This window comes from Poromitra crassiceps (assembly GCF_964638095.1).
Source record: "Poromitra crassiceps genome assembly, chromosome: 12".
NCBI classification, from domain to species: domain Eukaryota; kingdom Metazoa; phylum Chordata; class Actinopteri; order Beryciformes; family Melamphaidae; genus Poromitra; species Poromitra crassiceps.
In genome coordinates, this window is record NC_139632.1 from 2,853,486 (window position 1) to 2,880,985 (window position 27,500).

General features: G+C 44.1%; 2 protein-coding genes across 2 annotated transcripts in view; one reads left to right on the forward strand and one right to left on the reverse strand.

Annotated features, from left to right (window-relative positions):
• Positions 1 to 3,257, forward strand: part of adcyap1r1b (adenylate cyclase activating polypeptide 1b (pituitary) receptor type I) — a gene marked incomplete at both ends in the record, with an annotated part of 25,817 nt that extends 22,560 nt beyond the window's left edge. The window contains 3 exons of the mRNA XM_083648311.1: positions 1,723 to 1,852; positions 2,102 to 2,143; positions 3,069 to 3,257. Coding sequence (XP_083504437.1) covers positions 1,723 to 1,852; positions 2,102 to 2,143; positions 3,069 to 3,257 — 361 coding nt within the window. The remainder of the gene's footprint in view (positions 1 to 1,722; positions 1,853 to 2,101; positions 2,144 to 3,068) is intronic.
• Positions 3,258 to 13,122: 9,865 nt separating this feature from the next.
• Positions 13,123 to 27,500, reverse strand: part of ghrhrb (growth hormone releasing hormone receptor b) — a gene marked incomplete at both ends in the record, with an annotated part of 28,490 nt that continues 14,112 nt past the window's right edge. The window contains 12 exon segments of the mRNA XM_083648312.1: positions 13,123 to 13,329; positions 13,597 to 13,638; positions 14,875 to 15,004; positions 15,219 to 15,310; positions 15,509 to 15,578; positions 17,077 to 17,137; positions 18,778 to 18,819; positions 18,822 to 18,918; positions 18,924 to 18,929; positions 23,395 to 23,527; positions 24,275 to 24,372; positions 26,995 to 27,095. Coding sequence (XP_083504438.1) covers positions 13,123 to 13,329; positions 13,597 to 13,638; positions 14,875 to 15,004; positions 15,219 to 15,310; positions 15,509 to 15,578; positions 17,077 to 17,137; positions 18,778 to 18,819; positions 18,822 to 18,918; positions 18,924 to 18,929; positions 23,395 to 23,527; positions 24,275 to 24,372; positions 26,995 to 27,095 — 1,079 coding nt within the window.

The window sequence follows — 27,500 nt, forward strand, 5'->3', positions numbered from 1 at the left end:
TGTGTGACAATAAAGACGGGCTGCCGTCTGAAAATCGTTTTTTCTCCAAATGGAAAGCACATGAATGTAGCGAGCGGGTCCCGTAAAGCAAAGTCTTGAAAGCGTTTGTCAATGTTTGACCTTTTCAATCTGTATCGCGCGCTGTCAAGTTGGGCATGGCTCTCTTCCATTGCTTCTCCTGCAGGCAGCAGCTTCTCCAGCAGACAGCAGCTTCTCCAGCAGACAGCAGCTGTAGTTTACGTTTGAAAGTATAGTGCTTGTTGTGAATTATGCCGTGATAGTTAAGGAAGTCGGGAAACGCGTCCTCCTCCTTGAATTTGGCTGAAGCCCCGCCCTCCACCATCAGGTGCACCTGCCCTCCACCATCAGGTGCACCAGCGGTGGTGATTGACACTAATTGGCATTGGGAGCTGGGTTTTGGCAATCAAGTTTTGGAATGTCTGAAAATTGCCCTCACCACGAGTGTGTTCTTTTTGTGTCAACTATACCACAGACAACAGGTTCCAACGCCGTTAAGCCACACATACATTCATGATTCCATGAAGCAGCTTAATATTAAAATATACATCTTTATTTTTTATTTATTTATTTATTTAATTAATTTTGTCAATTAAAACAGCAATTAAGACTCACCCCTGTGGGAGTTGTAGACACCCTACCCCCTACATCAGGGTGAATTAAAAATCATATTTAAAGCTGGAAATAAGGTCCAGGTTGTAAAAAGAAAAACTGAATTCTGTTTGAGCTTTGTTTAATCTGCCAAGGATCTTGGCTGGAGACCCAGACGCAAATTGAAGATTGCATCTGTACATGTATAGAAGATACTTCTTTCCTTTTTCCAACAAAATGTGGAAGAGCACCCCCTAGTGTGTCCTAGTTGTAAGCCACATGCTGCTCCTCTCTTGATGATGTGCTGCAGGAGGTTGGCCCATAGTGTGTCCTAGTTCAGTGTTTCTCAAACTTTTTCAGACCAAGGACCACTTAAACCAGTGAAAAAAACTCGGGGACCACCTAACTCCCAAAACATCCCCAAAAACAATAGGCCTACTACTTCAACTGTAAATTACAGGCTAATTAAATGACAAATAGCAGTACAATTAATCTAATTAGTACAATTATGAAAACAAGATAACCGATATAAAAAATATATATATGTAATTTATTTTAGTTAGTCCATTTACTTTTTTTTTTAAACATTTATTTCTCCTGTTCAGTTCAAATATATTCAAAGTTCAAATAAAGTTTTTTCAAGTTCAATAAATGCACAATGTTGCCAAAGTAAAATAGGCTATCTTTTGCCATCTTCAAGTTGCATTCAGTGATGTTTTCGTGTTCAAATAAGTGTTAAATGGCTCTATATTCTGACAGCAATTACTGAAATAGAGTGTTTGGTCAGTAACTTGGAACTCCCAACCACCCGCTGTACTCTGTCTCTCTCCTGTAGCCCTGCAGGCAGGGTGGACGTAGCTCCACAACCGTAAGTCATAGAGAGTCAGTGGTTGTGGCGTTGGATTCGGGGTGAAGAAATACATATAGTCCGTTATAGGCATCGTGATCTGACCTTGAGTTTCCCAGAAAATGTAAATATTTCTCTGATTGGATAGTGGGAGGTAAAAAAAAAAGGAAAAAAATATAAATCTACTCGCGGACCACTAGGGGGCGGACCACTGTTTGAGAAACACTGTCCTAGTTGTAAGCCACATGCTGCTCCTCTCTCTGCAGGAGGTTGGCCCGCTCCACTCTGCTGCTGATCCCTCTGTTTGGGATCCACTACACCGTGTTCGCCTTCTCCCCGGAGCACGTCAGCAAGAGAGAGCGCCTGGTGTTCGAGCTCGGCCTGGGTTCCTTCCAGGTGAGTGGGTGGGCCTTTTTTTTCATATATATATATATATATATATATATATATATATATATATATATATATATATATATATATATATATAATGTTACGGTAATACAAGAACACCAGCAAAACAACTTCAGCTCATTATTTGTAGGTACTTACACTTTGGGCTGTTAATACAAAAAGTGTTGTTATTGATACACTAGATATGCCAGTAGTTTTGTCTCATTGTTTTTTGATCCTCTTGTGTCCGTTCAGGGTTTTGTTGTGGCTGTCCTCTACTGCTTCCTGAATGGAGAGGTACTGCTCATTCAAAACACACACATCGTTTTGTCTTCCAAATCGATCATTTATTATACAGAGCATTAAAGAGCATGGTGCAGGTTAGAGACCACTTTTCATTCATATGTATATTCATATTTATGTAGCAAAATTCTAAAATTCTCTTTTGCATCTAAACTGGTTTTTGTTGAACGGTTTACTTCTGAGCCCAGCTGGCTGAGGGGAAGCGTTGCAGACCCAGAGAGAGAGAGATCTGCAGCATGCAGTAACGTAGTGTATCAGCCTAAGAACTCTCATGGGTCTGACGTTGAGACTACCACACACACACAACATAGCCTTCAGAACAGATGTTAACATGTAAATCTACAACTGCGCACAAGTCTTTACTCCTGGTACATACAATATACATCAATATAATGATGAAATAATGAATCAAATGAACACTTTCTTAAAATAAGGCACGGTAAAACACAGGTGTAAGCAAGAATGAGGGTTTCCTACTTCCAATCATGGAAGTTGGAAACCCTCGTTAGTGTTTTGCTTGCACCTGTGTTTACCGTGCCTTTTCGACAAAAAATGGCCCCCGTTAAAAGGGTGTCTTGTTGGCGGAGGCATACAGTATATCCCGTGGTGCGATTGTGATAGTTATCCATATTTCTGCCCTGGGGGCATGTTTTAATTTTGTTTCTGTTTTTTTGTTTTTCAGGTATTTTCATACAAATCTTTAGTCCTAACTGTAAATTCATTTTTTTAAACCTGCACCACGCTCTTTAATATTGAAACATCATATCGACAAGGAATGCAATTTGATTGAAGCAAAAATAAACAGATTTGCAACTGAATGTAGAGGACAAACAGGGCTAGAGTGATACTGAGGGACAGAGAGCTTGTGTCTTTCCAGCGGGGTCCATTAATAATGACCTTGTGAAGTATATCCCTGAAGGTGCAATCGGAGATCAAGAGGAAATGGCGCAGCTGGACGGTGAACCGATACTTTGCTGTGGACCTGAAGCACCGGCATCCTTCGCTGGCGAGCAGCGGGGTGAACGGCGGGACGCAGTTGTCCATCCTCAGCAAGAGCAGCTCTCAGATCCGCATGTCCAGCCTGCAGGCGGAGAGCCCGGCCACCTGAACAGCAGCCAGGGGGGAAACGCCCCGTCCAGCAACGCCGACACCTTCACGACCGGACCCGACGCTACCCACCTCGCCGCTAAGCCCACGACGCACACCCTCATACCCATGAGCAGCCTCACCAACCCCTTCCCCAACCCGTACCCAGACGGCACCCTGGCGGAGACCCGGCTCACCTCAGCCCAGACCCCACCCAGCCCCGTCGCGCATCATCCCTGAGTCTGACCGCGCCTGACCCCCGGAACGTGAGCGAGCCGGAAGCCCTTATTGTGCCAAATCCACCATCCAAATCTCTCCCACTTTAGATCCCCATCGTCAGCACCCAACACTGATATAGTATAGTATATCAGTTCACCTTCAGTACCGCCACCCTGGACCTGGTTCAGGTGCAGCAGGGAATGAAATCCAAACTCAGTATTTCTATTCCTGGGCGGAACCACCATTTGCGTTCGGCTCGACACAAGCAGGGAATCTAGATATGGAATCCACCAAGTCAAGATGGTGGCACCATGGAGGAGAAGCATAGTAAATGTTGTGTTTGTATCATTGTGTTGCTGTTAAAAGGCCTCCAGTGCTGCTGTATAGCACAGTGCTATCTGCTGTATAGCACAGTGCTATCTGCTGTATAGCACAGTGCTATCTGCTGTATAGCACAGGGCTATCTGCTGTATAGCACAGGGCTTGTGCCTTCCATGTAATCATTCCATTCTGTCTGAGGAAAGGAAGTTATTTACATTCTTCCTTCACTCTTTCCTAAAAATGTGTTGTATTTGTCACACTGTATCTATACAGGATCTCTATTGAATTGCGGATATATCTGCTGTGCCATAACACGGACCAAAGCATGTGGCTAATTCACAAGATAGGTAACAGAACAACCTAATGTAAACACCTGACTTCAACCTAGCGAGTAGCTAGCTACTTCCTGGTTTTGGTAAACATGCCAGGAATGTGACAGGAATGACAGGGATTGGATGGATGAGAGTTCACTCCTTATAGATTGAACTATAATAAGGGTCAAATGAAAAATGCTGGCTTCAAGTAGACCCTCGTGAGGCTATGACTCATTTCTACAGAGTCATATCAGGATCCACGTTAATAGTACACCCATTCTAGCCTTGGTGCTGATTCGTAAGGTCACTCTGGAGTCGCTTCCGGTGTTGTTGCTACACAACGCTGGGGATACGAGGCTCGCTCTCTTATGGGTTACGCCAAATCATGCCAAACTCAATCCAAAAACCTGTCCATTTTACTGTTGTCTTGCTTGTCAGTGCGCCCGACTGCTATAACATGACTTTAGACCCGTTATGAATCAACAGTGGGGTCTTTTCTAATATTCGGGCTAAAAACCGAAGCTCAGACTACGTACGTGTCTTGTTTATTCACAAAACACACGTCCGCGCTCATTGTTTTGAATGGCGAGTTAGCCCCCAGTTCTGCCCCCCCCCCCCTGCTCGCGTGACGTCAGAGTGACCTTACGAATGGGGCAAAAAACAACAGTGTACAGTACAATGCCGTGTATGTATGATGTCATGTCAGCTTACAGTATTGTTTCCGCCTGTTCCTGTGTGAGCTGTGACTGGTGTCAAACCATATCCTGAGGATGAAGACACTTCCACAATCCAACCCAACCGTACTGAGGATGTAAACGGCATCGTGAGGATGTAACGGGTGAAACCGAGGAGAGCAGTATTTATGAGAAAGACATGCATATTTTCTACAGTTACACGATATGCCAAAAAACATTGACCAAGGTTAGATGCTTGACTGTGTATACAGTGCTAAGGTGTGCTAAGGTGTGCCAACTACGACCACAAACAACCTCCTGGGATGCACTGGACCTGAACGGCCTGAGGAAGCCTCGGGGCCTCTCTGGGATCAGCGCGTCCGTAGTTTTAAACAGCCGTTAGTACAGAAAATGTCAATGAAAATGTAATCATGACTGGGGATCAATGGAGTTCAATTGCTTGCATGAATTGCATTTCTCGTCCACGTGATTTTGTTTACCGTTTTTTGGGTGAAATTTCAGTGTTTAACTGGATGTTGAATTGGTTTGCTTTTTTCATGACATTTCAGTGTTTAGTGGGCTGTTGTGGAGGCGAAGCCTCTTTGACAGCCTCTTCTCTTGCAGGGACTTTCAATATTGTATTGATCTAAGTGTAGATGTAGACCAATGGAAACATCACGGCACATCCGATTTCTTTCTTATATAATATAATTTACTAATTTGTTTCCGAAAAGATGATCATTTGAGTAACCAATCTTACGTTATAATCCATAGGGATAAATCCATCTTGCTACCTTGCAGCATTTCTGTCTTTCTGCGGTAATTATTATTATTATTATTAGTATTATTATTGTCTATGATATTAGCGCTCCTTCATTTTGAAAAGAAGCATTGTGATGGATGTAACTTTTGGAGAAGGACTTTAAACTCTGAGGTAATTCTCATTCCAAGGATGAATAATCGACTCCTCATTGAGTTTGCACAGCAGCCGTATCTGTTTGCAGAAGCTGACTTGGCTTTGCAGCTGAATTCACTGCAGATTTTTCCTTTGGTCTGACTAAACGATCCTCTGAATCCCAATGTTCTATTCTACTTTGTCTCCAAAAGTGCCTTTATGCACAAAATAAGTATTTTGATTTCTGTCGATAAAAAGATTTGTCTTTCATTTCCAAACGAAACTGCAAAGCTATATAACAATGTGGTTTAACAAAGTGCTTTTATGATGCTAGACTAAATCACTATTTAAAACCTGGAGGCCTTCCAAGTACTTAAACTCATCTTTGTTTAAGATGGGCACAACCTACGACCGATTAGCGTTTTGAATAAACCAGTGCAGCATTTATACTTAATATTAAGTATAAATCATGTATGGTCTGTGTACACTGTAGCGCTCTCTCTCTCTAACACACACGTACACATACTGTGTGTTATTATTATTGTTTCCATGCCCTTATTTTAAGTGTCATTCGAGGCACATCATTATAGCAGAATAATGGGACAATAATAACAGCCACATGCAACTAAATCACAAGGAAATTGTGTTTATAATACTCTCCATAATGTAATACATAATAATAATACTCTTGATAATGTGTCCTGGTCACGATTCTCCACTTAACTGGGGGGTTTATCCTCAAGTCTCATTCAATCTGATCAATTTTCTAATGTCATGAGGATGGAAACAACTTGGGTTATTTATCCACAGAGTGGAACTGCAAAACAGCAATAAACAAGGGTATTAGTCGATTATTCGATTAGCATAACAAACATTTTCTGTTTTATTTGCAGAATACACATTTCTCATGACTGATAATCAACGATAAAGGAATGAGCACATCTCCTTGATTTAATGCTATTTTAAATGTTTGGTTTGTTCTCCACATAAGCAGTTTTAATTCAGTTAAGACCATCAAAGGTGTAGAATGAGCAGAAGGGCTGACCGCAAGCTGTATTGTCAGTTGTTCTGCTGTATATATGATACAGTATAGTACCTTGTCTGGCCTGTAATACTATTGGTTCAGAATGAACAGCAGCCACAAGGGGGCCCTGTTGCACCTTCTCTCCCTGCTCTTGGGAAAGGGCTGGGCCAATCACAATCTGGTTCACTCAGTTTAGCAGCATGCAGTGGCGTTCCTTTTTGTTTTTTTTATATTTATGTACAGGATTATTTCCTTATTATCTATTATTGGAGTTGGAGCCTTATATTGCCAGTACTATGTTGATGTCAAACTAAGATGTTACTATTATAAGAGTAAAACCATACTACTCTGTTGTTTTGAATTATGAAGTAGTTAGCTGAAGTGTTTGAAAAAGATGTGTAGCCTGCCGTCGTGGCTCGTGCTCTGAATACATTTCGCGATTTAAATGTGAGAGACAGAAACAAGCTGCCAACATTGTAAAACCTTGTAATAAATGTAAATGTCTGTGGTTCAAAGTGAATAGCAGTACACTACGCTGTGATTGTTCTCATACTTTTTTATTTTTGATTGGTGATAGTGTTTGTTGAAGTATAAAGCCTATTGTCATGCCTCTGTACTCTCTTGTAGACCGATGCATGCATGTTAAATGGTTTGATCTCATTTGACCAGCAGGGGGACTCGCTAGGGAGGGGTCAAGCATTCAGGCCATTAAGGGAATTTGAACTGTGTCCTTGTTTTCTATGCTAATCAATAATCATATTCACTGTAATGAGTGGATGAGCCAATTAAAAAAGAGGGAACAACACAGATATTGGGGTGGCAACTGTGAGTGATTTCTTTCCCATCAAGGACCACTAAACTATACATGAATACTTTTCCTTTGGAATGTTAATCATGTCAGGGGTCCATTGCCACAAGGAAAAGTAAAGTGCCATAAAACTGTTGAACATTATTTTCTTTTCTTTTTTACTCTATTAGTGAACAGCGATGGGAAATACTTTTGAATGGGATTCAAGCTTTTGTAGCTTTCTGATGGCGGTTCTCTTTATTAAATTGTTTCATATAGTAGGCCAACTGATTGCCTGTTTGAATCAGTTAAAAGTCATGTGGGGATTGGGGAAATAAAAGGGTCTCACCGGTCTGTGTACTGATGGCTGAATGTAAATGTAACTTTTAAGCACTTAATAGTATAAGACTAACTTAGTCTACTCTGCAAAAGCTCATCTGTGACCACAGCCTGCCTCTATCAGGTCATAAGCTCATCTTTTTCCATGTGATCTCTTTGAGTATACGGTTTTATCTTCATGTTTTGTTCTACACATTAGAAGGGTTTTTGTACATTATGGAATTATCAACATTAAATGTTTTTAACTTGTTGGCTCAATGTTATTGTGTTTTTGTTAGTATCATACCCATTACAATGTCCTGTAGTTTGGCTACAGTTCATCTTCTTCCCTATGGAATTATTATCCATAACACCACAGCAGAAACTTTGATTCATGTAGTACACTGGAGCCTGCAAGGGACCAGTTCACCTCACTGCTCACTTTTGCAAGGAAGAGAAGGAAAAAAGACATATTATTGTCCGTGCTGGCACAGTAAATGCATGTAATACTTTTTTTTTTTTTTTAAGTCAGCGCTCTGCACCAGGAAAATCAAATGAAAATTGCTCAATCAATATCATCCCCCACAAAATGTGAATCCAATGCAATAGCCTACAGAAGCACATCGATTATGCTGCTCAAAATATAGACTCATATGGCATAATTATATCCTAAATATATGATTTTGTTACAAGATCACATCAATGACAGCTGAACTGAAGAGAAACAGTGACTGGCTTATATAGTAGGCACTCTGGTCAGCGACTGATTCATCTGTTCCCTTCCATTCAATATACTTGCACATTGCCTAGTACCAAGTCAAAGCATCCAGTACCCCTAACCCTACCAAGTCATACAGTACATGTGAAATCAAAGCATAGATACTATAGAGCCAGCTAGTCTATATATATATTATATATATAATATAAGACTATAATATACTATATAGACTATATACATGCTATATACATATATAGTATATAAGACAAAGTATACAGCACTGTAAGCCAGTAGGTTGAAAACAGCTCATCTGCAGTATGCAGTACCAAAGTGATTCTTCAGAGGAAATATGTTGTGGATTAGTATTAGCCTAGGAATCAATAACTGGGTATCACTACTAGGAATCAATAACTGGGTATCACTACTACACCATTCATAACAACACAATAAAATGTACAATTATCTCTGCAGTTGTAATTTTACAGCATATGAGAATAAAATTGAAATCATCTACATTGAACATTATAAATAAAAGCGTTTTACAGTAATGTGGCCATTTTACGGAAGCAGTGTGTAAATCCTGTGTAGGACATGTAATATTCTCATAAAGTACACGTAGTTCAGGTCTATTTAACATTTTGACACAAAGACACAAAAGCATGGAATAAATAGCTTTTGCAGTGGAGTGCTCCAGATGTGTGCACTGTTACAGTGGAGTGCTCCAGATGTGTGCACTGTGCAGAGCCATTGATTGATAGAGTTGGGCCAGGTTGGTGTCCAATCTGAAAGAATGCCCTCAGTCACATGACTATAGTGGAATGTGTGATATTCAAGAGACCAGCAGGTGGCGGTGAATCACCAGTAACAGCACTGTTGTGGAATTACCATGGCCAGCGCAATGTCCAAACATTTGAATGAACGTTATGGCACTAGCTGCATGTAATTGCAATCCAAAGGTTAAAGTGGTGCGGAAATTACATCTGCCTACAAAAGCAAGGAGCAGTAAGGGTATGATTAGTGGTAGAGAGAAATGACTTCAAAGATATATATCTTATATATCTTATTATACTATTATATATGTCTAATTTCTGTTCAGGTGAACTCTAAACACCAGTCATGTCCTTTGACATTTAAAGCACAAACTGTACTGGAGTACTGTTACTGCAGCTCTCCATTTGAGGCCAGTGTGGGCCAAACAAAAGATCACTTACTGTAGTTTGCTCTTGCGCTGAAATATGAAAAGGCGTAACCTATGTGGGATTCGAAATAACGCATCCGAGATAGAAAACGTTATGAATATAGCCACGTTATAAACAACAAACTAACGCTGGTGATCCGTATGGAAACAGTGTTACTCGAAATGGTTAAAAGTTATATCAATTTGGTCATTCAGTGGCGTTTTACTGCCATGTAACATAACTAACTAGCGGCTAATATTAGCCACAGCAGGCGATTACCCATGAATGCACTGCGCTCTTAAAGGGATATTTATCGACGAGATTTTTGCCAAGCTGGACCTGATTAGTGATTTGCTCCGTTCGCCCAGACGGGTGTCAAGCTGTCAGCAACCAGGCTGGGAGGATCACACCGGAAGAAGCACCCATCAGGGAGATCAGGCAAAAATGGCCACCAAAAATAAGGTGGATAGAAACCATTAAAGTCACAAATAATGTTTTCTTAGAGTTTTCACGGAAATGATGTGTGATGATGAGGATTGATAACTGGGCAGTAAATTTGGCAGATCGTGTCGAACTCAAGAAATATTGCACGACCTGCAGTAAACGAAAGCTCAGACATTCAAGAGTCTATTTGGTCACTTGCTCAGAAGGTCATCAAAATAGCAAGTGGAGGTGCTGTAATGATGCCATGAGAATACTCCTTAAACAACCCAGAGGGGGCAGTGCTAGCCAAATGTTTGTCACTGCTGGAGTGAGGACTTTTAAAGCACTCCTAAGAAATCTAATGTTTAAGTTTATGAAAAGGCTGGATGTGTCAACAAACGGTATCATTGTAGCTCTTTCAAGCCCCTCAGTGAGCTGTTCACGTTATACATCAAGTTTGTGTGTGTGTGTGTGTGTGTGTGTGTGTGTGAGTGAGTGTGTGTGTGTGTGTGTGTGTGTGTGTGTGTGTGTGTGTGTGAGTGAGTGTGTGTGTGTGTGTGTGTGTGTGTGTGTGTGTGTGTGTGTGTGTGAGTGAGTGTGTGTTGTTGTGATCGACACATTATGGACTGTACTGTATTACTTATATGTTTGAATGTGGGACACTTGAGTGTATTGCCTGTGTTTAGATATGGCCTCACATTCGGGGTGAAGACAGAGAGAACCAAATGGCTGGGTCACACCCTACAGATACCCGCACAGCGGGAGGCCGAGCCTCAAAGGATTCCGGCCATTGTTTTATCTCTCAACCCCCAGGACGTTTAACACCTCCCGGAGCTTCAAAGACCAAGTGCCCCCCACAACCGAAAGGTGAACAGAGAGACCTTTCAGTTGAACTTACAGAATGGGTTGAGCCCACTCAAATAACACAAGTGGGCTGGGCATAGCCCAACTCACCGAACGATGTGATTGGCCCACCATGCATGCTCATTTTAATATGGGATCAGTAACAAAACTGGTGGAAAACAGTTTTAAGTAGAGTCTACAGTAAGCTATCGCACGCAGCGGAACCAAGGGTTGGAGGGGCCAGGAAGCCGGCTCCCCTCCCCCGCTCTCTGCACCCCCGGCAGGCGACCAGGCCCAGAGGGACCGAGCCCTGCAGCCTGACCAGGGCCCAGAGGACTCCGAGCACACAGCAGCACCGGAAATCGGCTGAAAGGCCCGCCGTAAGTCCCACGAGACATAGCATGCGTAAACTGAGATAGTTCCACTTAATCTCAGTTTAATTTAAGTCGGTTTAGTGTTATAAGTCGCACGGAAAAGCCCTTCCTGTGCTTTCAAACTCGCGCGTAGACCAGCCACTCTCCTTGCCCAGAGAAGCCCAGCTGGACCGCAAAAGCCGACAACAAGAACGTACCGCGAGCAGACCGCTCAGCAGACCAAGAGGAGCAGGAGAAGCAGAAGAGCCACACCGCAGCAGATCCAACCAACTGCTGCAGACGAAAGACGCCCAAGACAGACCGTGGCTTGCAACCAGCCACAAAGAAGGACCACAGAGCACAGCACGACCCTCGACTCAACGAGCAGAGAGACTGCACGTCAACCCCAGGCATCATCTACCCCCAGCAGACGTCCGCTGCCCGCTTCCCCAGGCCAGGGTGAACGGCGCTGCAGGCCATCGCTCCCACAAACCAAAGCCATCCTCCCTACTGCGCCTGAGCCCACCGCGCGTAGGACAACTCTCCCCAACCAACAGGATCCCACACAGAGGATCCCACGTGAGAGTTCATTTATGGTTTAATGGTTCTGGGCAGTTAGGGTTAAAATGCATTACCATGTATGTGTTGATTACAGTATCCTGTATGTTGATGTACCATGCTTGCACACTGTTGAATGATATAGACGCCTGAAGGTGAGCGCTAAGTTCAGAAGAACTTGGCGGCCATCAGCGGGCCACTCTCCTCTCTCCCTCTCCCTCTCACCCTCCCCCACTCTCTCGGCCTCCCAGCTGAGCCCGTTCAACCGGGAGGGCTAAGCTTGGAACGGTCTAGAGATGTTCAGAATGTCTACCCGCAAGAATACAGTTAAGCTGAATTAGAGAGTTTGATCAGTCACTCACACCGAGTGATCCAGGCTAAACAGTCCCTTCCTAAATTCGGCAAAACCGCCATTTTGAAACGGAGGCGGTCTTAACACGATCAGCCCGCCCCTCAGCCAATCCTGGGGTGACATAAGACACTCCGCCCTCTCCTCCCTCCTCCTCTCTCTCACACACACACACACACACACACACACACACACACACACACACACACAAGTACTAATTAACACACACACACACACATTCAAGCCTGCTTCGGACCGGCAGACGGAAATCATCGCACACACACACCCACACACACACAGTGATATAATGTTGATTCATATTAGTTATTAGCGATAGATGTGGTAGAGTATTAGTCATAAAAGTAAATGTGATGAACTGATATTTTAATCATTATGTTAATGTCAATTGATATTGTGATTTATTAAATCTTTTTATTACATAATGCTATGAATCTTGGTGGTTATTCATGAGGTATTTTATCTGTGGAAATCTGTGACAGAAGCTTACGAACTTTGACCCTTCAATTAACTGTACAATGTACACTATATCATTATGAGACTGATATGACAATTTGGTTTGGTGTCTAAACAAGTCATAACTTGACTTTTAGACAGGTCTGTAGCCTTAACTACAGTGGTGCCCCGAATCTTACAGAGAATACAATATTTTCTGTCAAATCTAATAAATTTATGAATATTAATAATTCATAATTATTAATAATCATATTTCATAACCAAACCAGCTCCTGCGAGCACAACAGTGTCTCCTCTCAGACAGACGAGACAGTACTGGATGTGACCGTGTGTGTGTGTGTGTGTGTGTGTGAGTGTGTGTGTGTGTGTGTGTGTGTGTGTGTGTGTGTGTGTGTGTGTGTGTGTGTGTGTGTGTGTGTGTGTGAGTGTGTGTCTCCTCTCAGACAGATGAGACAGTACTGGTTGTGACCGTGTGTGTGAGCACGTGGGTCTCAGAGCACGGCAGTTCTTTGGGGCTGGACTTGTCCAGGACGGATATCTGAGTGACAGTGCTGCTCTCAATGAACAAGGTACGCCGCCTTTTGCTGTAACTCAGATAGTTCTCCGTCTGCCACTTCCAAAACCGCTTCTTCAGTTCTGCCTGCACCTGAACACGCACACACACACACACACACACACACACACACACACACACACACACACACACACACGAATATGTACAAGGCGATTTTTAAAACACAAACACACACGTTTCCCTCCTCTCTTCCTCGTCGAACTAAGACGAATAGTTGCTAGAGTTCAAGTACAGACAGTAATAATAGTAGCATGAACTTTGCACTCCATAGTTTGAACTGCGTCTTCATAATGACATCATGATGACATCATGATGTCATTATGATGATACTTTGCTTACCTCTCCATTGAGGAAGCAGTAGAGCAGAGCCACCACACATCCCTATAGAGAAAGAAGGCAAAACGCTTACATGACTGTACACAGACCTGTCACACACATCACAGTCACACACATCACAGTCACACACAGACCTGTCACACACATCACAGTCACACACATCACAGTCACACACAGACCTGTCACACACATCACAGTCACACACATCACAGTCACACACATCACAGTCACACACAGACCTGTCACACACATCACAGTCACACACATCACAGTCACACACATCACAGTCACACATCACAGTCACACAGACCTGTCACACACATCACAGTCACACACATCACAGTCACACATCACAGTCACACACATCACAGTCACACACATCACAGTCACACATCACAGTCACACACACAACAGAGTCACACACATCACAGTCACACACATCACAGTCACACACATCACACACATCACAGTCACACACATCACAGTCACACACATCACACACATCACAGTCACACAGACCTGTCACACACATCACAGTCACACACATCACAGTCACACATCACAGTCACACACACAACAGAGTCACACACATCACAGTCACACAGACCTGTCACACACATCACAGTCACACACATCACAGTCACACACATCACAGTCACACATCACAGTCACACACATCACAGTCACACACATCACAGTCACACACATCACAGTCACACATCACAGTCACACACATCACAGTCACACATCACAGTCACACATCACAGTCACACACATCACAGTCACACATCACAGTCACACATCACAGTCACACACATCACAGTCACACACATCACAGTCACACACACAACAGAGTCACACACATCACAGTCACACACATCACAGTCACACACATCACAGTCACACACATCACAGTCACACACATCACAGTCACACACATCACAGTCACACACATCACAGTCACACACATCACAGTCACACACATCACAGTCACACACACATCACAGTCACACACATCACAGTCACACAGGCCTGTCACACACATCACAGTCACACATCACAGTCACACACATCACAGTCACACACATCACAGTCACACACATCACAGTCACACACATCACAGTCACACACATCACAGTCACACACACATCACAGTCACACACATCACAGTCACACAGGCCTGTCACACACATCACAGTCACACATCACAGTCACACACATCACAGTCACACACATCACAGTCACACACATCACAGTCACACACATCACAGTCACACAGACCTGGAAGGATCCCAGGCCGAGCTCTATGAAGATGCGGGCCTCTGCTCCCGTGTTCTCTGGCAGGAAGGCAAACACCATATAGTGCATCCCAAACAGAGGGATCAGGAACAGAGTGGATTTGGCCAGTCTCCTGCGCACACACACACACACACACACACACACCGTAGAGAAGGAACACAGTGACTGAGTGCGTGCGTGTGCACGTGTGCGTGTGTGCGCGTGCGTGTGCGCGCGCGTGTGTGTGTGTGTGCGTGTGCGTGTGCACGTGTGCGTGTGTGCGTGCGTGCGTGTGTGCGCGCGCGTGTGTGTGTGTGCGCGTGCGTGCGTGTGTGTGTGTCTCTTACATGAAGTGGCTGGTGTCGTTGCCACTGACAGCAGGAGACTTCAGCTTCTGGACCAGAATGCGGATCACATTGATAAAGATGATGAAGTTGACCTATGTGACAAATGGAGAAGCATCAAGTGAACTGTGAGCAGTGGTCTAGTTCAGTTCCCAGAGTCAACTTTGAGATGGAACAGAGACAACAAGAGAGGGAACAGCATTCCTCCTCACAATCTTTATAGAACTCACCAAACAGACGATAGAAAAGCCAGCTAGTTAGCTACCACTATAATGGTCCTCTAGGCTCCTCACCAGTAGTGATGCAGTTATTGGCCCTTTAATGATCCACCAGATGAAGGCCACGTCTGTATCGTCCCAGCAGCTGAGACAGACAAGAGACAAGAAGACAAACAGCAGCTGAGACAGACAAGAGACAAGAAGACAAACAGCAGCTGAGACAGAAGACAAACAAGACAAGAAGGCAACATTGTACGTCCCCAACAAAAACTAAGGTGTGGTAACATGACTGTTCACTCTGCACAGCCAGTAGAGCACCTAAATATCATCATGCAATATCATCACGCACACACGCACATGCACACACACACGCGCACACACACACGTGCACACACACACACACACCCACACACACACACACACACACACACACACACACACACACGTGCACACACACATACACACACACACACACACACACACACACACACACACACACACACACACGTGCACACACACATACACACACACACACACACACACACACACACACACACACACACACACACGGATCTTCTCATGCATTGTTTAGTTACACAAGAGGCACTTGAGCTGCCTAATGCCTCACACACTCATCCTGATATACTAAACATAAGTAGTTATGCTAATGAGGTCATTCAACTAATTAATACATTAGTTGGCAAAAATAATAATAAACGACAGTATGTCAACATACTGTACATGTCTTCAGCATGTGGGTGGCATTCATATCAGGGACCATGTTGGAAATAAGTGTTCACACTTTTATATGTTTATCCCTTGGATTTTGTTGTATTTTCTATCCACAATCAAATCAATCAATCAATCAATCAATCAATCAATATGAACTCCATATCTAGAAGTTAGTAGTTTCAAGAAGTCAGGTTTCCCTCATTGCAAATTTATGGAGCATGGTGCTTCAAAATCTCATCAAATCATCTCCGGGGAACCTGTGGTGTAAGTAGGAAGTTTCTATCAGGGACATTGTGAAAGTGGAGCTCATTGGAAGGTTAGGTGGGTTAGGGTTAGGGTCTAACCCACACATGGGCAAAATACGCCATCTGTGTGGCCCGCGATGGAATTGCAAAAAAATAAAAAATACAGTGCACCTGAACGCAACATGCAAGATAGTGGAAATTCTAATTGGCTGGTAACTTTAAAATCTAGCAGCCATATTTGCAGGTGGTCAAAAAAGTTAATTTCAAGCCCTGGAGAGCAGGTGGTGACATAGGAGTGAGTGAGAAAAGGATCAAATATTGGTGGTTAAGACTGAATAATGACATCACAACTGTTAATTTAAAATGAGTTATTCCTCTAAACCTGGCTTCAAATGCCCCAAATTCTTCGCGCTGGCGCCGTTCGGCCCTCAGCAAAACCTGGTAGCGAGGACATTTTTTGTGGCCCTCTCTATCATCAAAGTTGCCCATCCATGGGTTACGGCATGACAATATTTGTTCGGCCCCCGGCAACAATCTGGGTTTCTCATGTGGCCCCCCATGAAAAATAGTTGCCCACCCCTGGTCTAACCCTCATTGGAAGGTTAGGTGACTACATTTATTTATCTAGCTTTATTCTTCAATGCAGCAGTTTTAATTCTTCCTCACCCTCTGTTATCGGAGAAGTTTCGAGTTAGGACCCACGCCATTATGATTGTAGCTGGGAAACCTGGGAGGTACAAACAGAGTGACATGGCCATTAGCTAAGAGACAGACAGAGAGACAGACAGACAGACAGACAGACAGAGAGAGAGAGAGAGACAGAGAGAGACAGACAGACAGAGAGACAGAAAGAGACAGAGAGGAGAGACATAGAGAGACAGACAGAGACAGACCGACAGAGAGAGAGAGAGAGGAGAGACAGAGAGAGACAGAGGACAGACAGACAGAGAGAGACACGCCCCCTCATATACTATACAGGATGGTACATCCCATATACTCCCACACGCCCCCTCCGCTCACAGGCCATATACTCCCACACGCCCCCTCCGCTCACAGGCCATACACTCCCACACGCCCCCTCCGCTCACAGGCCATATACTCCCACACGCCCCCTCCGCTCACAGGCCATATACTCCCACACGCTCTCCTCCGCTCACAGGCCATATACTCCACACGCCCCCTCCGTCACAGGCCATATACTCCCACACGCCCCCTCCGTTCACAGGCCATATACTCCCACACGCCCCCTCGCCTCACAGGCCATATACTCCACACGCTCCCTCCGCTCACAGGCCATATACTCCCACACGCCCCCTCCGTTCACAGGCCATATACTCCCCACACGCCCCCTCCGTTCACAGGCCATATACTCCCACACGCCCCCTTCCGTTCACAGGCCATATACTCCCACACGCTCCCTCCGCTCACAGGCCATATACTCCCACACGCCCCCTCTGTTCACAGGCCATATACTCCCACACGCTCCCTCCGCTCACAGGCCATACACTCCCACACGCCCCCTCCGCTCACAGGCCATATACTCCCACACGCCCCCTCCGCTCACAGGCCATATACTCCCACACGCCCCCTCCGCTCACAGGCCATATACTCCCACACACCCCCTCCGCTCACAGGCCATATACTCCCACACGCCCCCTCCGCTCACAGGCCATATACTCCCACACGCTCCCTCCACTCACAGGCCATATACTCCCACACACCCCCTCCGCTCACAGGCCATATACTCCCACACGCCCCCTCCGCTCACAGGCCATATACTCCCACACGCCCCCTCCGCTCACAGGATGGTCATTATCTTACCGCCCCAAAAATTAAGAAACAATCTGCAGGAAGTAGAGCATTCTCCTATCGTGCTCCATATCTCTGGAACCAGCTTCCCCGATCAGTTAGGGAGGCTGGCTCCATCGATATTTTCAAAACCGGACTTAAAACGTATTTATTTTCACAAGTATATGATATTATTTGATAATGTACTTTATTTTATCTTACTAGTATTTCTCTAATTGTGACTGACTTATTACCTGTGTTTTAACCCCCTTTCCTTTAACTTATTGTTCTTACTGTAGCTCTCATACTGTCTGCCTTTATCTGACTTCTTTTCAACCTGATCATGCACTGTATCATGTATTATTGTAACTGTTTGATGATGTTTTCTTTAACTGTAAAGTGTTTCGGGACCATGTCTCATGGTGAGTTTACACTATGAATAAAACTGAATTGAATTGAATTGAGATCAGGGGTAGAACCGGAACAGAAACAGACAAGCAAAAGAGGCAGAGTGGTGGAGGAAACCCTGGCAGCGGGTCACCCAAACCAGCCCGATGAGTATGTACCACTAGAACCCACCCCAGCCGATGAAGATGTACCACCAGAAGTATTTCTTCTGGAGACGAAGGTGAGAGCCAGCAGGGTCTGCAGGTACATGCCCTCCACCAGCAGCCAGAAGTAGTTGGCCAGGATGCTGAACTGGAAGAACGCCACTGCTGATTGCAGGATGTCTGCAGGACAAAACAACAATATGATACAATGATGGTCTCATTCAGCACCAACGCTCATAATGGCAATGACCTTTCCCATCCCAGATATCTCTCTCTCACTCTCTCTGTCTGACTGTATGACTCTGGCAGAATGCAAGAGATATATCTCTCTCTCTCACTCTCTCTGTCTGACTGTATGACTCTGGCAGAATGCAAGAGATATATCTCTCTCTCTCACTCTCTCTGTCTGACTGTATGACTCTGACAGAATGCAAGAGATATCTCTCTCTCTCTCTCTCTCTCTCTCTGTCTGACTGTATGACTCTGACAGAATGCAAGAGATATCTCTCTCTCTCTGTCTGACTGTATGACTCTGACAGAATGCAAGAGATATCTCTCTCTCTCTCTCTCTCTCTGTCTGACTGTATGACTCTGACAGAATGCAAGAGATATCTCTCTCTCTCTGTCTGACTGTATGACTCTGGCAGAATGCAAGAGATATATCTCTCTCTCTGTCTGACTGTATGACTCTGACAGAATGCAAGAGATATCTCTCTCTCTCTGTCTGACTGTATGACTCTGACAGAATGCAAGAGATATCTCTCTCTCTTTCACTCTCTGTCTGACTGTATGACTCTGACAGAATGCAAGAGATATCTCTCTCTCTTTCACTCTCTGTCTGACTGTATGACTCTGACAGAATGCAAGAGATATCTCTCAATTCAATTCAATCAAAAAGGCTTTATTGGCATGGAGAACATAAGTTTACATTGCCAAAGCAAGAGTGCAACAAAACAAAAAGTAACACAATTATAACCGAAAGGTTAGCACAAAACTATAATAATAACGATAATAACTCTCTCTCTGTCTGACTGTCAGACTCTGTCTGACTGTATGACTCTGACAGAATGCAAGAGATATCTCTCTCTCTCTCTCTCTCTCTGTCTGACTGTATGACTCTGACAGAATGCAAGAGATATCTCTCTCTCTCTCTCTCTCTCTGTCTGACTGTATGACTCTGACAGAATGCAAGAGATATCTCTCTCTCTCTCTCTCTCTCTCTGTCTGACTGTATGACTCTGACAGAATACAAGAGATATCTCTCTCTCTCTCTCTCTCTCTGTCTGACTGTATGACTCTGACAGAATGCAAGAGATATCTCTCTCTCTCTCTCTCTCTCTGTCTGACTGTATGACTCTGACAGAATGCAAGAGATATCTCTCTCTCTCTCTCTCTCTCTCTGTCTGACTGTATGACTCTGACAGAATGCAAGAGATCTCTCTCTCTCTCTCTCTGTCTGACTGTATGACTCTGACAGAATGCAAGAGATATCTCTCTCTCTCTCTCTCTCTCTTCTGTCTGACTGTATGACTCTGACAGAATGCAAGAGATCTCTCTCTCTCTCTCTCTCTCTCTGTCTGACTGTATGACTCTGACAGAATGCAAGAGATCTCTCTCTCTCTCTCTCTGTCTGACTGTATGACTCTGACAGAATGCAAGAGATATCTCTCTCTCTCTCTCTCTCTCTGTCTGACTGTATGACTCTGACAGAATGCAAGAGATCTCTCTCTCTCTCTCTCTGTCTGACTGTATGACTCTGACAGAATGCAAGAGATCTCTCTCTCTCTCTCTCTCTCTCTCTCTGTCTGACTGTATGACTCTGACAGAATACAAGAGATATCTCTCTCTCTTTCACTCTCTCTGTCTGACTGTATGACTCTGACAGAATACAAGAGATATCTCTCTCTCACTCTCTCTCTGTCTGACTGTATGACTCTGACAGAATACAAGAGATATCTCTCTCTCTCACTCTCTCTCTGTCTGACTGTATGACTCTGACAGAATACAAGAGATATCTCTCTCTCACTCTCTCTCTGTCTGACTGTATGACTCTGACAGAATACAAGAGATATCTCTCTCTCTCTGTCTGACTGTATGACTCTGACAGAATGCAAGAGATATCTCTCTCTCTTTCACTCTCTCTGTCTGACTGTATGACTCTGACAGAATGCAAGAGATATCTCTCTTTCACTCTCTCTGTCTGACTATATGACTCTGACAGAATGCAAGAGATCTCTCTCTCTCTCTCTCTCTCTCTCTCTGTCTGACTGTATGACTCTGACAGAATGCAAGAGATATCTCTCTCTCTCTGTCTCTCTGTCTGACTGTATGGCTCTGACAGAATGCAAGAGATATCTCTCTCTCTCTCTCTCTGTCTGACTGTATGACTCTGACAGAATGCAAGAGATATCTCTCTCTCTCTGTCTCTCTGTCTGACTGTATGACTCTGACAGAATGCAAGAGATATCTCTCTCTCTTTCACTCTCTCTGTCTGACTGTATGACTCTGACAGAATGCAAGAGATATCTCTCTCTCTCTCTCTCTCTTTCTGACTCTATGACTCTGACAGAATGCAAGAGATATCTCTCTCTCTTTCACTCTCTCTGTCTGACTGTATGACTCTGACAGAATGCAAGAGATATCTCTCTCTCTTTCACTCTCTCTGTCTGACTGTATGACTCTGACAGAATGCAAGATATCTCTCTCTCTCTCTCTGTCTGACTGTATGACTCTGACAGAATGCAAGAGATCTCTCTCTCTCTCTCTCTCTCTGTCTGACTGTATGACTCTGACAGAATGCAAGAGATATCTCTCTCTCTCTCTCTCTCTCTCTCTGTCTGACTGTATGACTCTGACAGAATGCAAGAGATATCTCTCTCTCTTTCACTCTCTCTGTCTGACTGTATGACTCTGACAGAATGCAAGAGATATCTCTCTCTCTCTCTCACTCTCTCTGTCTGACTGTATGACTCTGACAGAATGCAAGAGATCTCTCACTCTCTCTCTCTCTCTCTCTCTGTCTGACTGTATGACTCTGACAGAATGCAAGAGATATCTCTCTCTCTCTCTCTCTCTCTCTCTCTCTCTGTCTGACTGTATGACTCTGACAGAATGCAAGAGATATCTCTCTCTCTTTCACTCTCTCTGTCTGACTATATGACTCTGACAGAATGCAAGAGATATCTCTCTCTTACTCTCTCTGTCTGACTGTATGACTCTGACAGAATGCAAGAGATATATCTCTCTCTCTCTTTCTGACTGTATGACTCTGACAGAATGCAAGAGATATCTCTCTCTCTTTCACTCTCTCTGTCTGACTGTATGACTGACAGAATGCAAGAGATATCTCTCTCTCTCTCTCTCTCTCTTTCTGACTGTATGACTGACAGAATGCAAGAGATATCTCTCTCTCTCTCTTTCTGACTGTATGACTCTGACAGAATGCAAGAGATATCTCTCTCTCTCTCTCTCTCTCTGTCTGACTATATGACTCTGACATAATGCAAGAGATATCTCTCTCTTTCACTCTCTCTGTCTGACTGTATGGTCCTGACAGAATGCAAGAGATACCTCTCTCTCTCTCTCACTCTCTCTGTCTGACTGTATGGTCCTGACAGAATGCAAGAGATATCTCTCTCTCTCTCTCTCTCACTCTCTCTGTCTGACTGTATGGCCCTTTTCACCATCTGTCTCACATCCTGGCTAATGAGTCACAGTGAGGTGCCGATGCTCGTCCACTTGCATGCTCGTCCGATGCTCGTCCACTCACAGTCTCAAAACAATGGAAACATATTCACCTTATCATTTGCCCACATCAGGAGGCTTCTGCATGACGTTGTAATCGTCTTTCCGTTTTAGACCCGGGAAAGTAGATCACTCCCACCTTTATCAGTTTTAGACTTGCCAAAAAGCTGTTTTCAAGCAAAAAAAAAACTGCTATAAAGTTTTTATATTTTTTCGGATGACAACGTATTACGTAACATTCCAAATATGTGACCAGTTTATCAGAATAACGCCTATTTGGACATTTTTAACGAGCAGCGAGGAACCATGTGTGACCCAGTCGGTCTAAAACAAGCTGCTAGCTAGTAGGCTATCTGTCAACTCCTACTGTACTGGCAGTGAGAAAACACTGTCGACGCGCTTTAGTAACAGTTAACGTTAAATGCCGGCCGGGTAGGCTACAGCCATCGGCTCCTCGCAGCAGTAACGCTTATGAGCATGTCACTGAAGTTGGCTGCAGTGTAGCTGCTGAATGTTGCCAAACTTCATTCATAGTTTACAGTTGATCGATGTTTACCGGCCGGCTAACGCTGAACCGGAAGAACAAATACAATTGCGTCTAACATGGAAGAGAAAAAGTGGGCGTGGCAACATGTAAGGTGAAGAAGGAGAGCCCACCAGGATGAATGCTCTCGCAGGCTCGGCTAGCTCACTTTCAGTGTTTCAATCAGACTTTCTGCTCTCCACAATATAATATACATTATATATATATATATATATATATATATATATATATATATATAGGGCCCTTCTGAGCTACCAAGATTTGGCATGACATGGTTATCTTATTTGGTTATCTTATGGTTCTAGTAAATCTGTCATGGTAAGTAGGCCTACCAGAGCTGCATGTTCTCACACTCACAGTAGACATGGAGCAGTGGTCCAGGTTCTCGTCAGAGAAGAGAACCCCATCTTTAATGAAGACAGCGCTGGCTCTCAGGATGAAGGAGGAGAACAGGTTGATGTGGATGTAGTTCCTGGTGCAGTGGAACTTCCTGTAGGGCAGAGAAACACCTCCTGCCTGACTGATGTCATTATCTGAAAGGAGAGCCCCATGTCTTTTGGTGCATTCCATTGGATAGTTCCGAGTTTGGAATTACTGACTTTTGATCTAAATGTGTTCAAGTGAGTCTTCTCGGGAAGATATGGAGGCAACGGCCTTTAACTTGAGCTTTGACAGCTCTAGTAACGTTAGCAAGCTAGTTCATGCAGAAAAGACTTCTAACGAAGCACAAGTCACTGAATTACAGTTGTTACAACACGTTTTCCAAAACACAAAAACTACATATCAAGTCAAATCTAGTTTTATTCAGTATAAATTGATGTTGTGACATATTTTTTGTATTTTATTTTGTGGGGCATTTTGCTTTTATTAGATAGGACTCTACTGTAGGTAGACAGGAAAAATGGGGAGAGAGAGGATGACATGCTGCAAAGGACCACGGGTCGGATTCGAACCCAGGTCGCCTGCGCGAAGGACTACGCCTTTGCGCCTTTGGAGGCCTAACATCAATTGTGTTTATGTCAGAGATCTTGCCTGAATTTCCAACTGGAAATTTCTACTCTCCTGTGCAATGGAATGCACCATGAAACTCATTTGAGATATTTGTGAATGTTTTCCAAATCCCCAACCCATTTTTTTTTATCCTAGTAATTTAAGAAATGATGGTGGTGGGATCAATTCTGGAGAATTGACCTTTTTATAGACAGATAGAAAAAATACAAAAATAAAAATAAGTTACCTGAACACAGTGAAGACAAAAATGGCAGATATCAGAGAGATGAGGGAGGTGGCGTATCCAGCAGTGTACACCTGTTTGAAGTTGGAGAAGTATGTTGTCTGAAATGGAAAAAAGAAAGAAGGGCTTTAAACTGCTTTTAGCCTCTAATAACAAGAACTAACAGACAAGGTACACCAGATGCTGCTTTTAGCCTCTAATAACAAGAACTAACAGGCAAGGTACACCAGATGCTGCTTTTAGCCTCTAATAACAAGAACTAACAGGCAAGGTACACCAGATGCGTTGCGGCTACGTTGCGGATCCGGCAAAACTGCCAGATCGACTCTCGCCCATGTTAATTGATGGCCGATACATGCGGTACGGAAACAATTACACACCAGTTCTATTTTTGTCGGATCCGAAATACGTCTTACAGAGTGTGGTTCTGTTCGCAGTAGCATACCGGAACATATATATATATATATATAGTGCTTAATTAGCACACTCACGGCTGTATTTGTGCTGGTGCTAATGTAGTTACTTGTGTAGGGGCGGCTTTAGCTCAGGAGGTAGAGCGGGTCGGCCAATGACGCAAGGGTTGGCGGTTCGATCCGCGCTCCCTCCCAGCTGCTGTCGCTGTGTCCTTGGGCAAGACACTTAACCCTCCTTGCTCCCGATGGTGTGTAGGCACCCTGCGTGGCAGCCTGCCGCCATCGGTGTATGAATGGGTGAATGTAGACTATCTACTCATTGTAAAGCGCTTTGGATAAAAGCGCTATATAAATGCAGACCATTTACCATTTACCATTACTTGTGGAAAGAGTGCGAATCGTGCACAAATATTTTGTGCATGGAAATGGGGTTGACACTTGACACTTGGCAGGAGACTTTTCGGGTGTTGCAAGCACACATACACATGACACACATACTGTAGACACACACACGCACAAAGGAATAGCACAATAAAAAAAGGAGAGGTGCTGTGTATGGCAGGGCAAAGGAGCATTCTTTATGCCTCTCTTTGTGTCTGTCATATTTTTCTTTTCGCTCTTTCCTCAACTCATATTGACTAAATGAGCATAGACTAACTCCTGTCTACTCTCACACAAGTCAGCCCAGTGACTGGCCTGCAGGAGCGAAACAGGCTTTGTCTGATGGGTCCTCAAAATATCTGCCTGGAGTGATACTGGAGTGATACTGGGAGTGATACTGGAGTGATACTGGAGTGATACTGGAGTGATACTGGGAGTGATACTGGAATGATACTGGAGTGATACTGGAGTGATACTGGAGTGATACTGGAGTGATACTGGGAGTGATACTGGAGTGATACTGGAGATACTGGAGTGATACTGGAGTGATACTGGAGTGATACTGGAGATACTGGAGTGATACTGGAGTGATACTGGAGTGATACCGGAGATACTGGAGTGATACTGGAGATACTGGAGTGATACTGGAGTGATACTGGGAGTGATACTGGAGTGATACTGGGAGTGATACTGGAGTGATACTGGAGTGATACTGGAGTGATACTGGGAGTGATACTGAGTGATACTGGAGTGATACTGGAGTGATGCTGGAGTGATACAGGAGTGATACAGGAGTGATACTGGGAGTGATACTGGGAGTGATACTGGAGTGATGCTGGAGTGATGCTGGAGTGATACTGGGAGTGATACTGGAGTGATACTGGAGTGATACTGGAGTGATGCTGGAGTGATGCTGGAGTGATACTGGGAGTGATACTGGAGTGATACTGGAGTGATACTGGATATACTGGAGAGATACTGGAGTGATACTGGAGTGATGCTGGAGTGATGCTGGAGTGATACTGGGAGTGATACTGGGAGTGATACTGGAGTGATACTGGAGTGATGCTGGAGTGATGCTGGAGTGATACTGGGAGTGATACTGGGAGTGATACTGGAGTGATGCTGGAGTGATGCTGGAGTGATACTGGGAGTGATACTGGAGTGATACTGGAGTGATACTGGGAGTGATACTGGGAGTGATACTGGGAGTGATACTGGAGTGATACTGGAGTGATACTGGAGTGATACTGGAGTGATACTGGATATACTGGAGTGATACTGGAGTGATACTGGAGTGATACTGGAGTGATACTGGAGTGATACTGGAGTGATACTGGAGTGATACTGGAGTGATACTGGGAGTGGGACTGATAGGAATGTGTTCTGGCAGCTTGAACCTGTTAACAACAACAACAACAACGCTCCACTGGTCCAGTGACACATGCAAGGGCAACCAGACAGATAGGGATGGGGCCGATCCGATCCAATATCGGTATCGGGTGCCGATATTGGCACTAATTCACGGATCGGATCGGAATCCGGAAAAACAAAATTATTATTATTATTATTTTGCAATTCCAGCGCGGGCCGCACAGGGGGCGCTGGCCGTAATTTGGCCATGTATAATAGTATGCTTCTTTGCCTTGTATATTTTCTTAATTTTGTCTGCTTTTTGCAAGGTATATTTAAAAAAAAATCTTTAATTGGCCAAATCTTTGCCTATACTGTATATTCAAGAAAAATATTGGTATATCGGTATAATATCGGTATCGGCAAATATCCAAATTCAGGTATCGGAATCGGATCGGAAGTGAAAAAAGTGGATCGGTGCATCGCTACAGACAGAGAGAACGTACAAATGAGGAAGGAGCAAAAACAAGTGCAATTGAGTGAATGGTCAGTGGCACATAAAAGACTAAAGTCTACCTCTGGTTCTGTCTCTGTGTCCTCGGCGAACACACAGGCCTCCTCGTAGGTGGGGTAGAGCTCTGACCAGCCCCGCTCAGTACAGTTCCTGTAGATGTAACCTAGAAAACACATCGACCTCTCAGTGGGAGGAGTAGAAGTCCCCAACAACTTCAAACCCCTGCTGCTGTTGGGACCTTATTAAAGACTTTTAGCCTGAGCCTGTTTTATAATTTTTATTGTTTAAATAAACCTCCCTTTTGTGACACTTTACCCCATCTTTGTGTGTGCTGGTTTGGACAGAGTGCTCCCCAGTAAAACTAAATTGGTGACCAACTGAGGGGTTTCTCCCCTTGTTACAGTACATACTGTATGTATAGGTCTTTGATGGAAACTAGCCCCTTCTCACTCCAGGCATGTCTGACCGTGGAGGTAAAAAAAGAGTGATAGAAACAAATTGGTGTGTGGACAGAAACATCTGGTAGACTCAAAACCTTCCTGCCTTGGTTTAGAATTCTGAGGGAGTT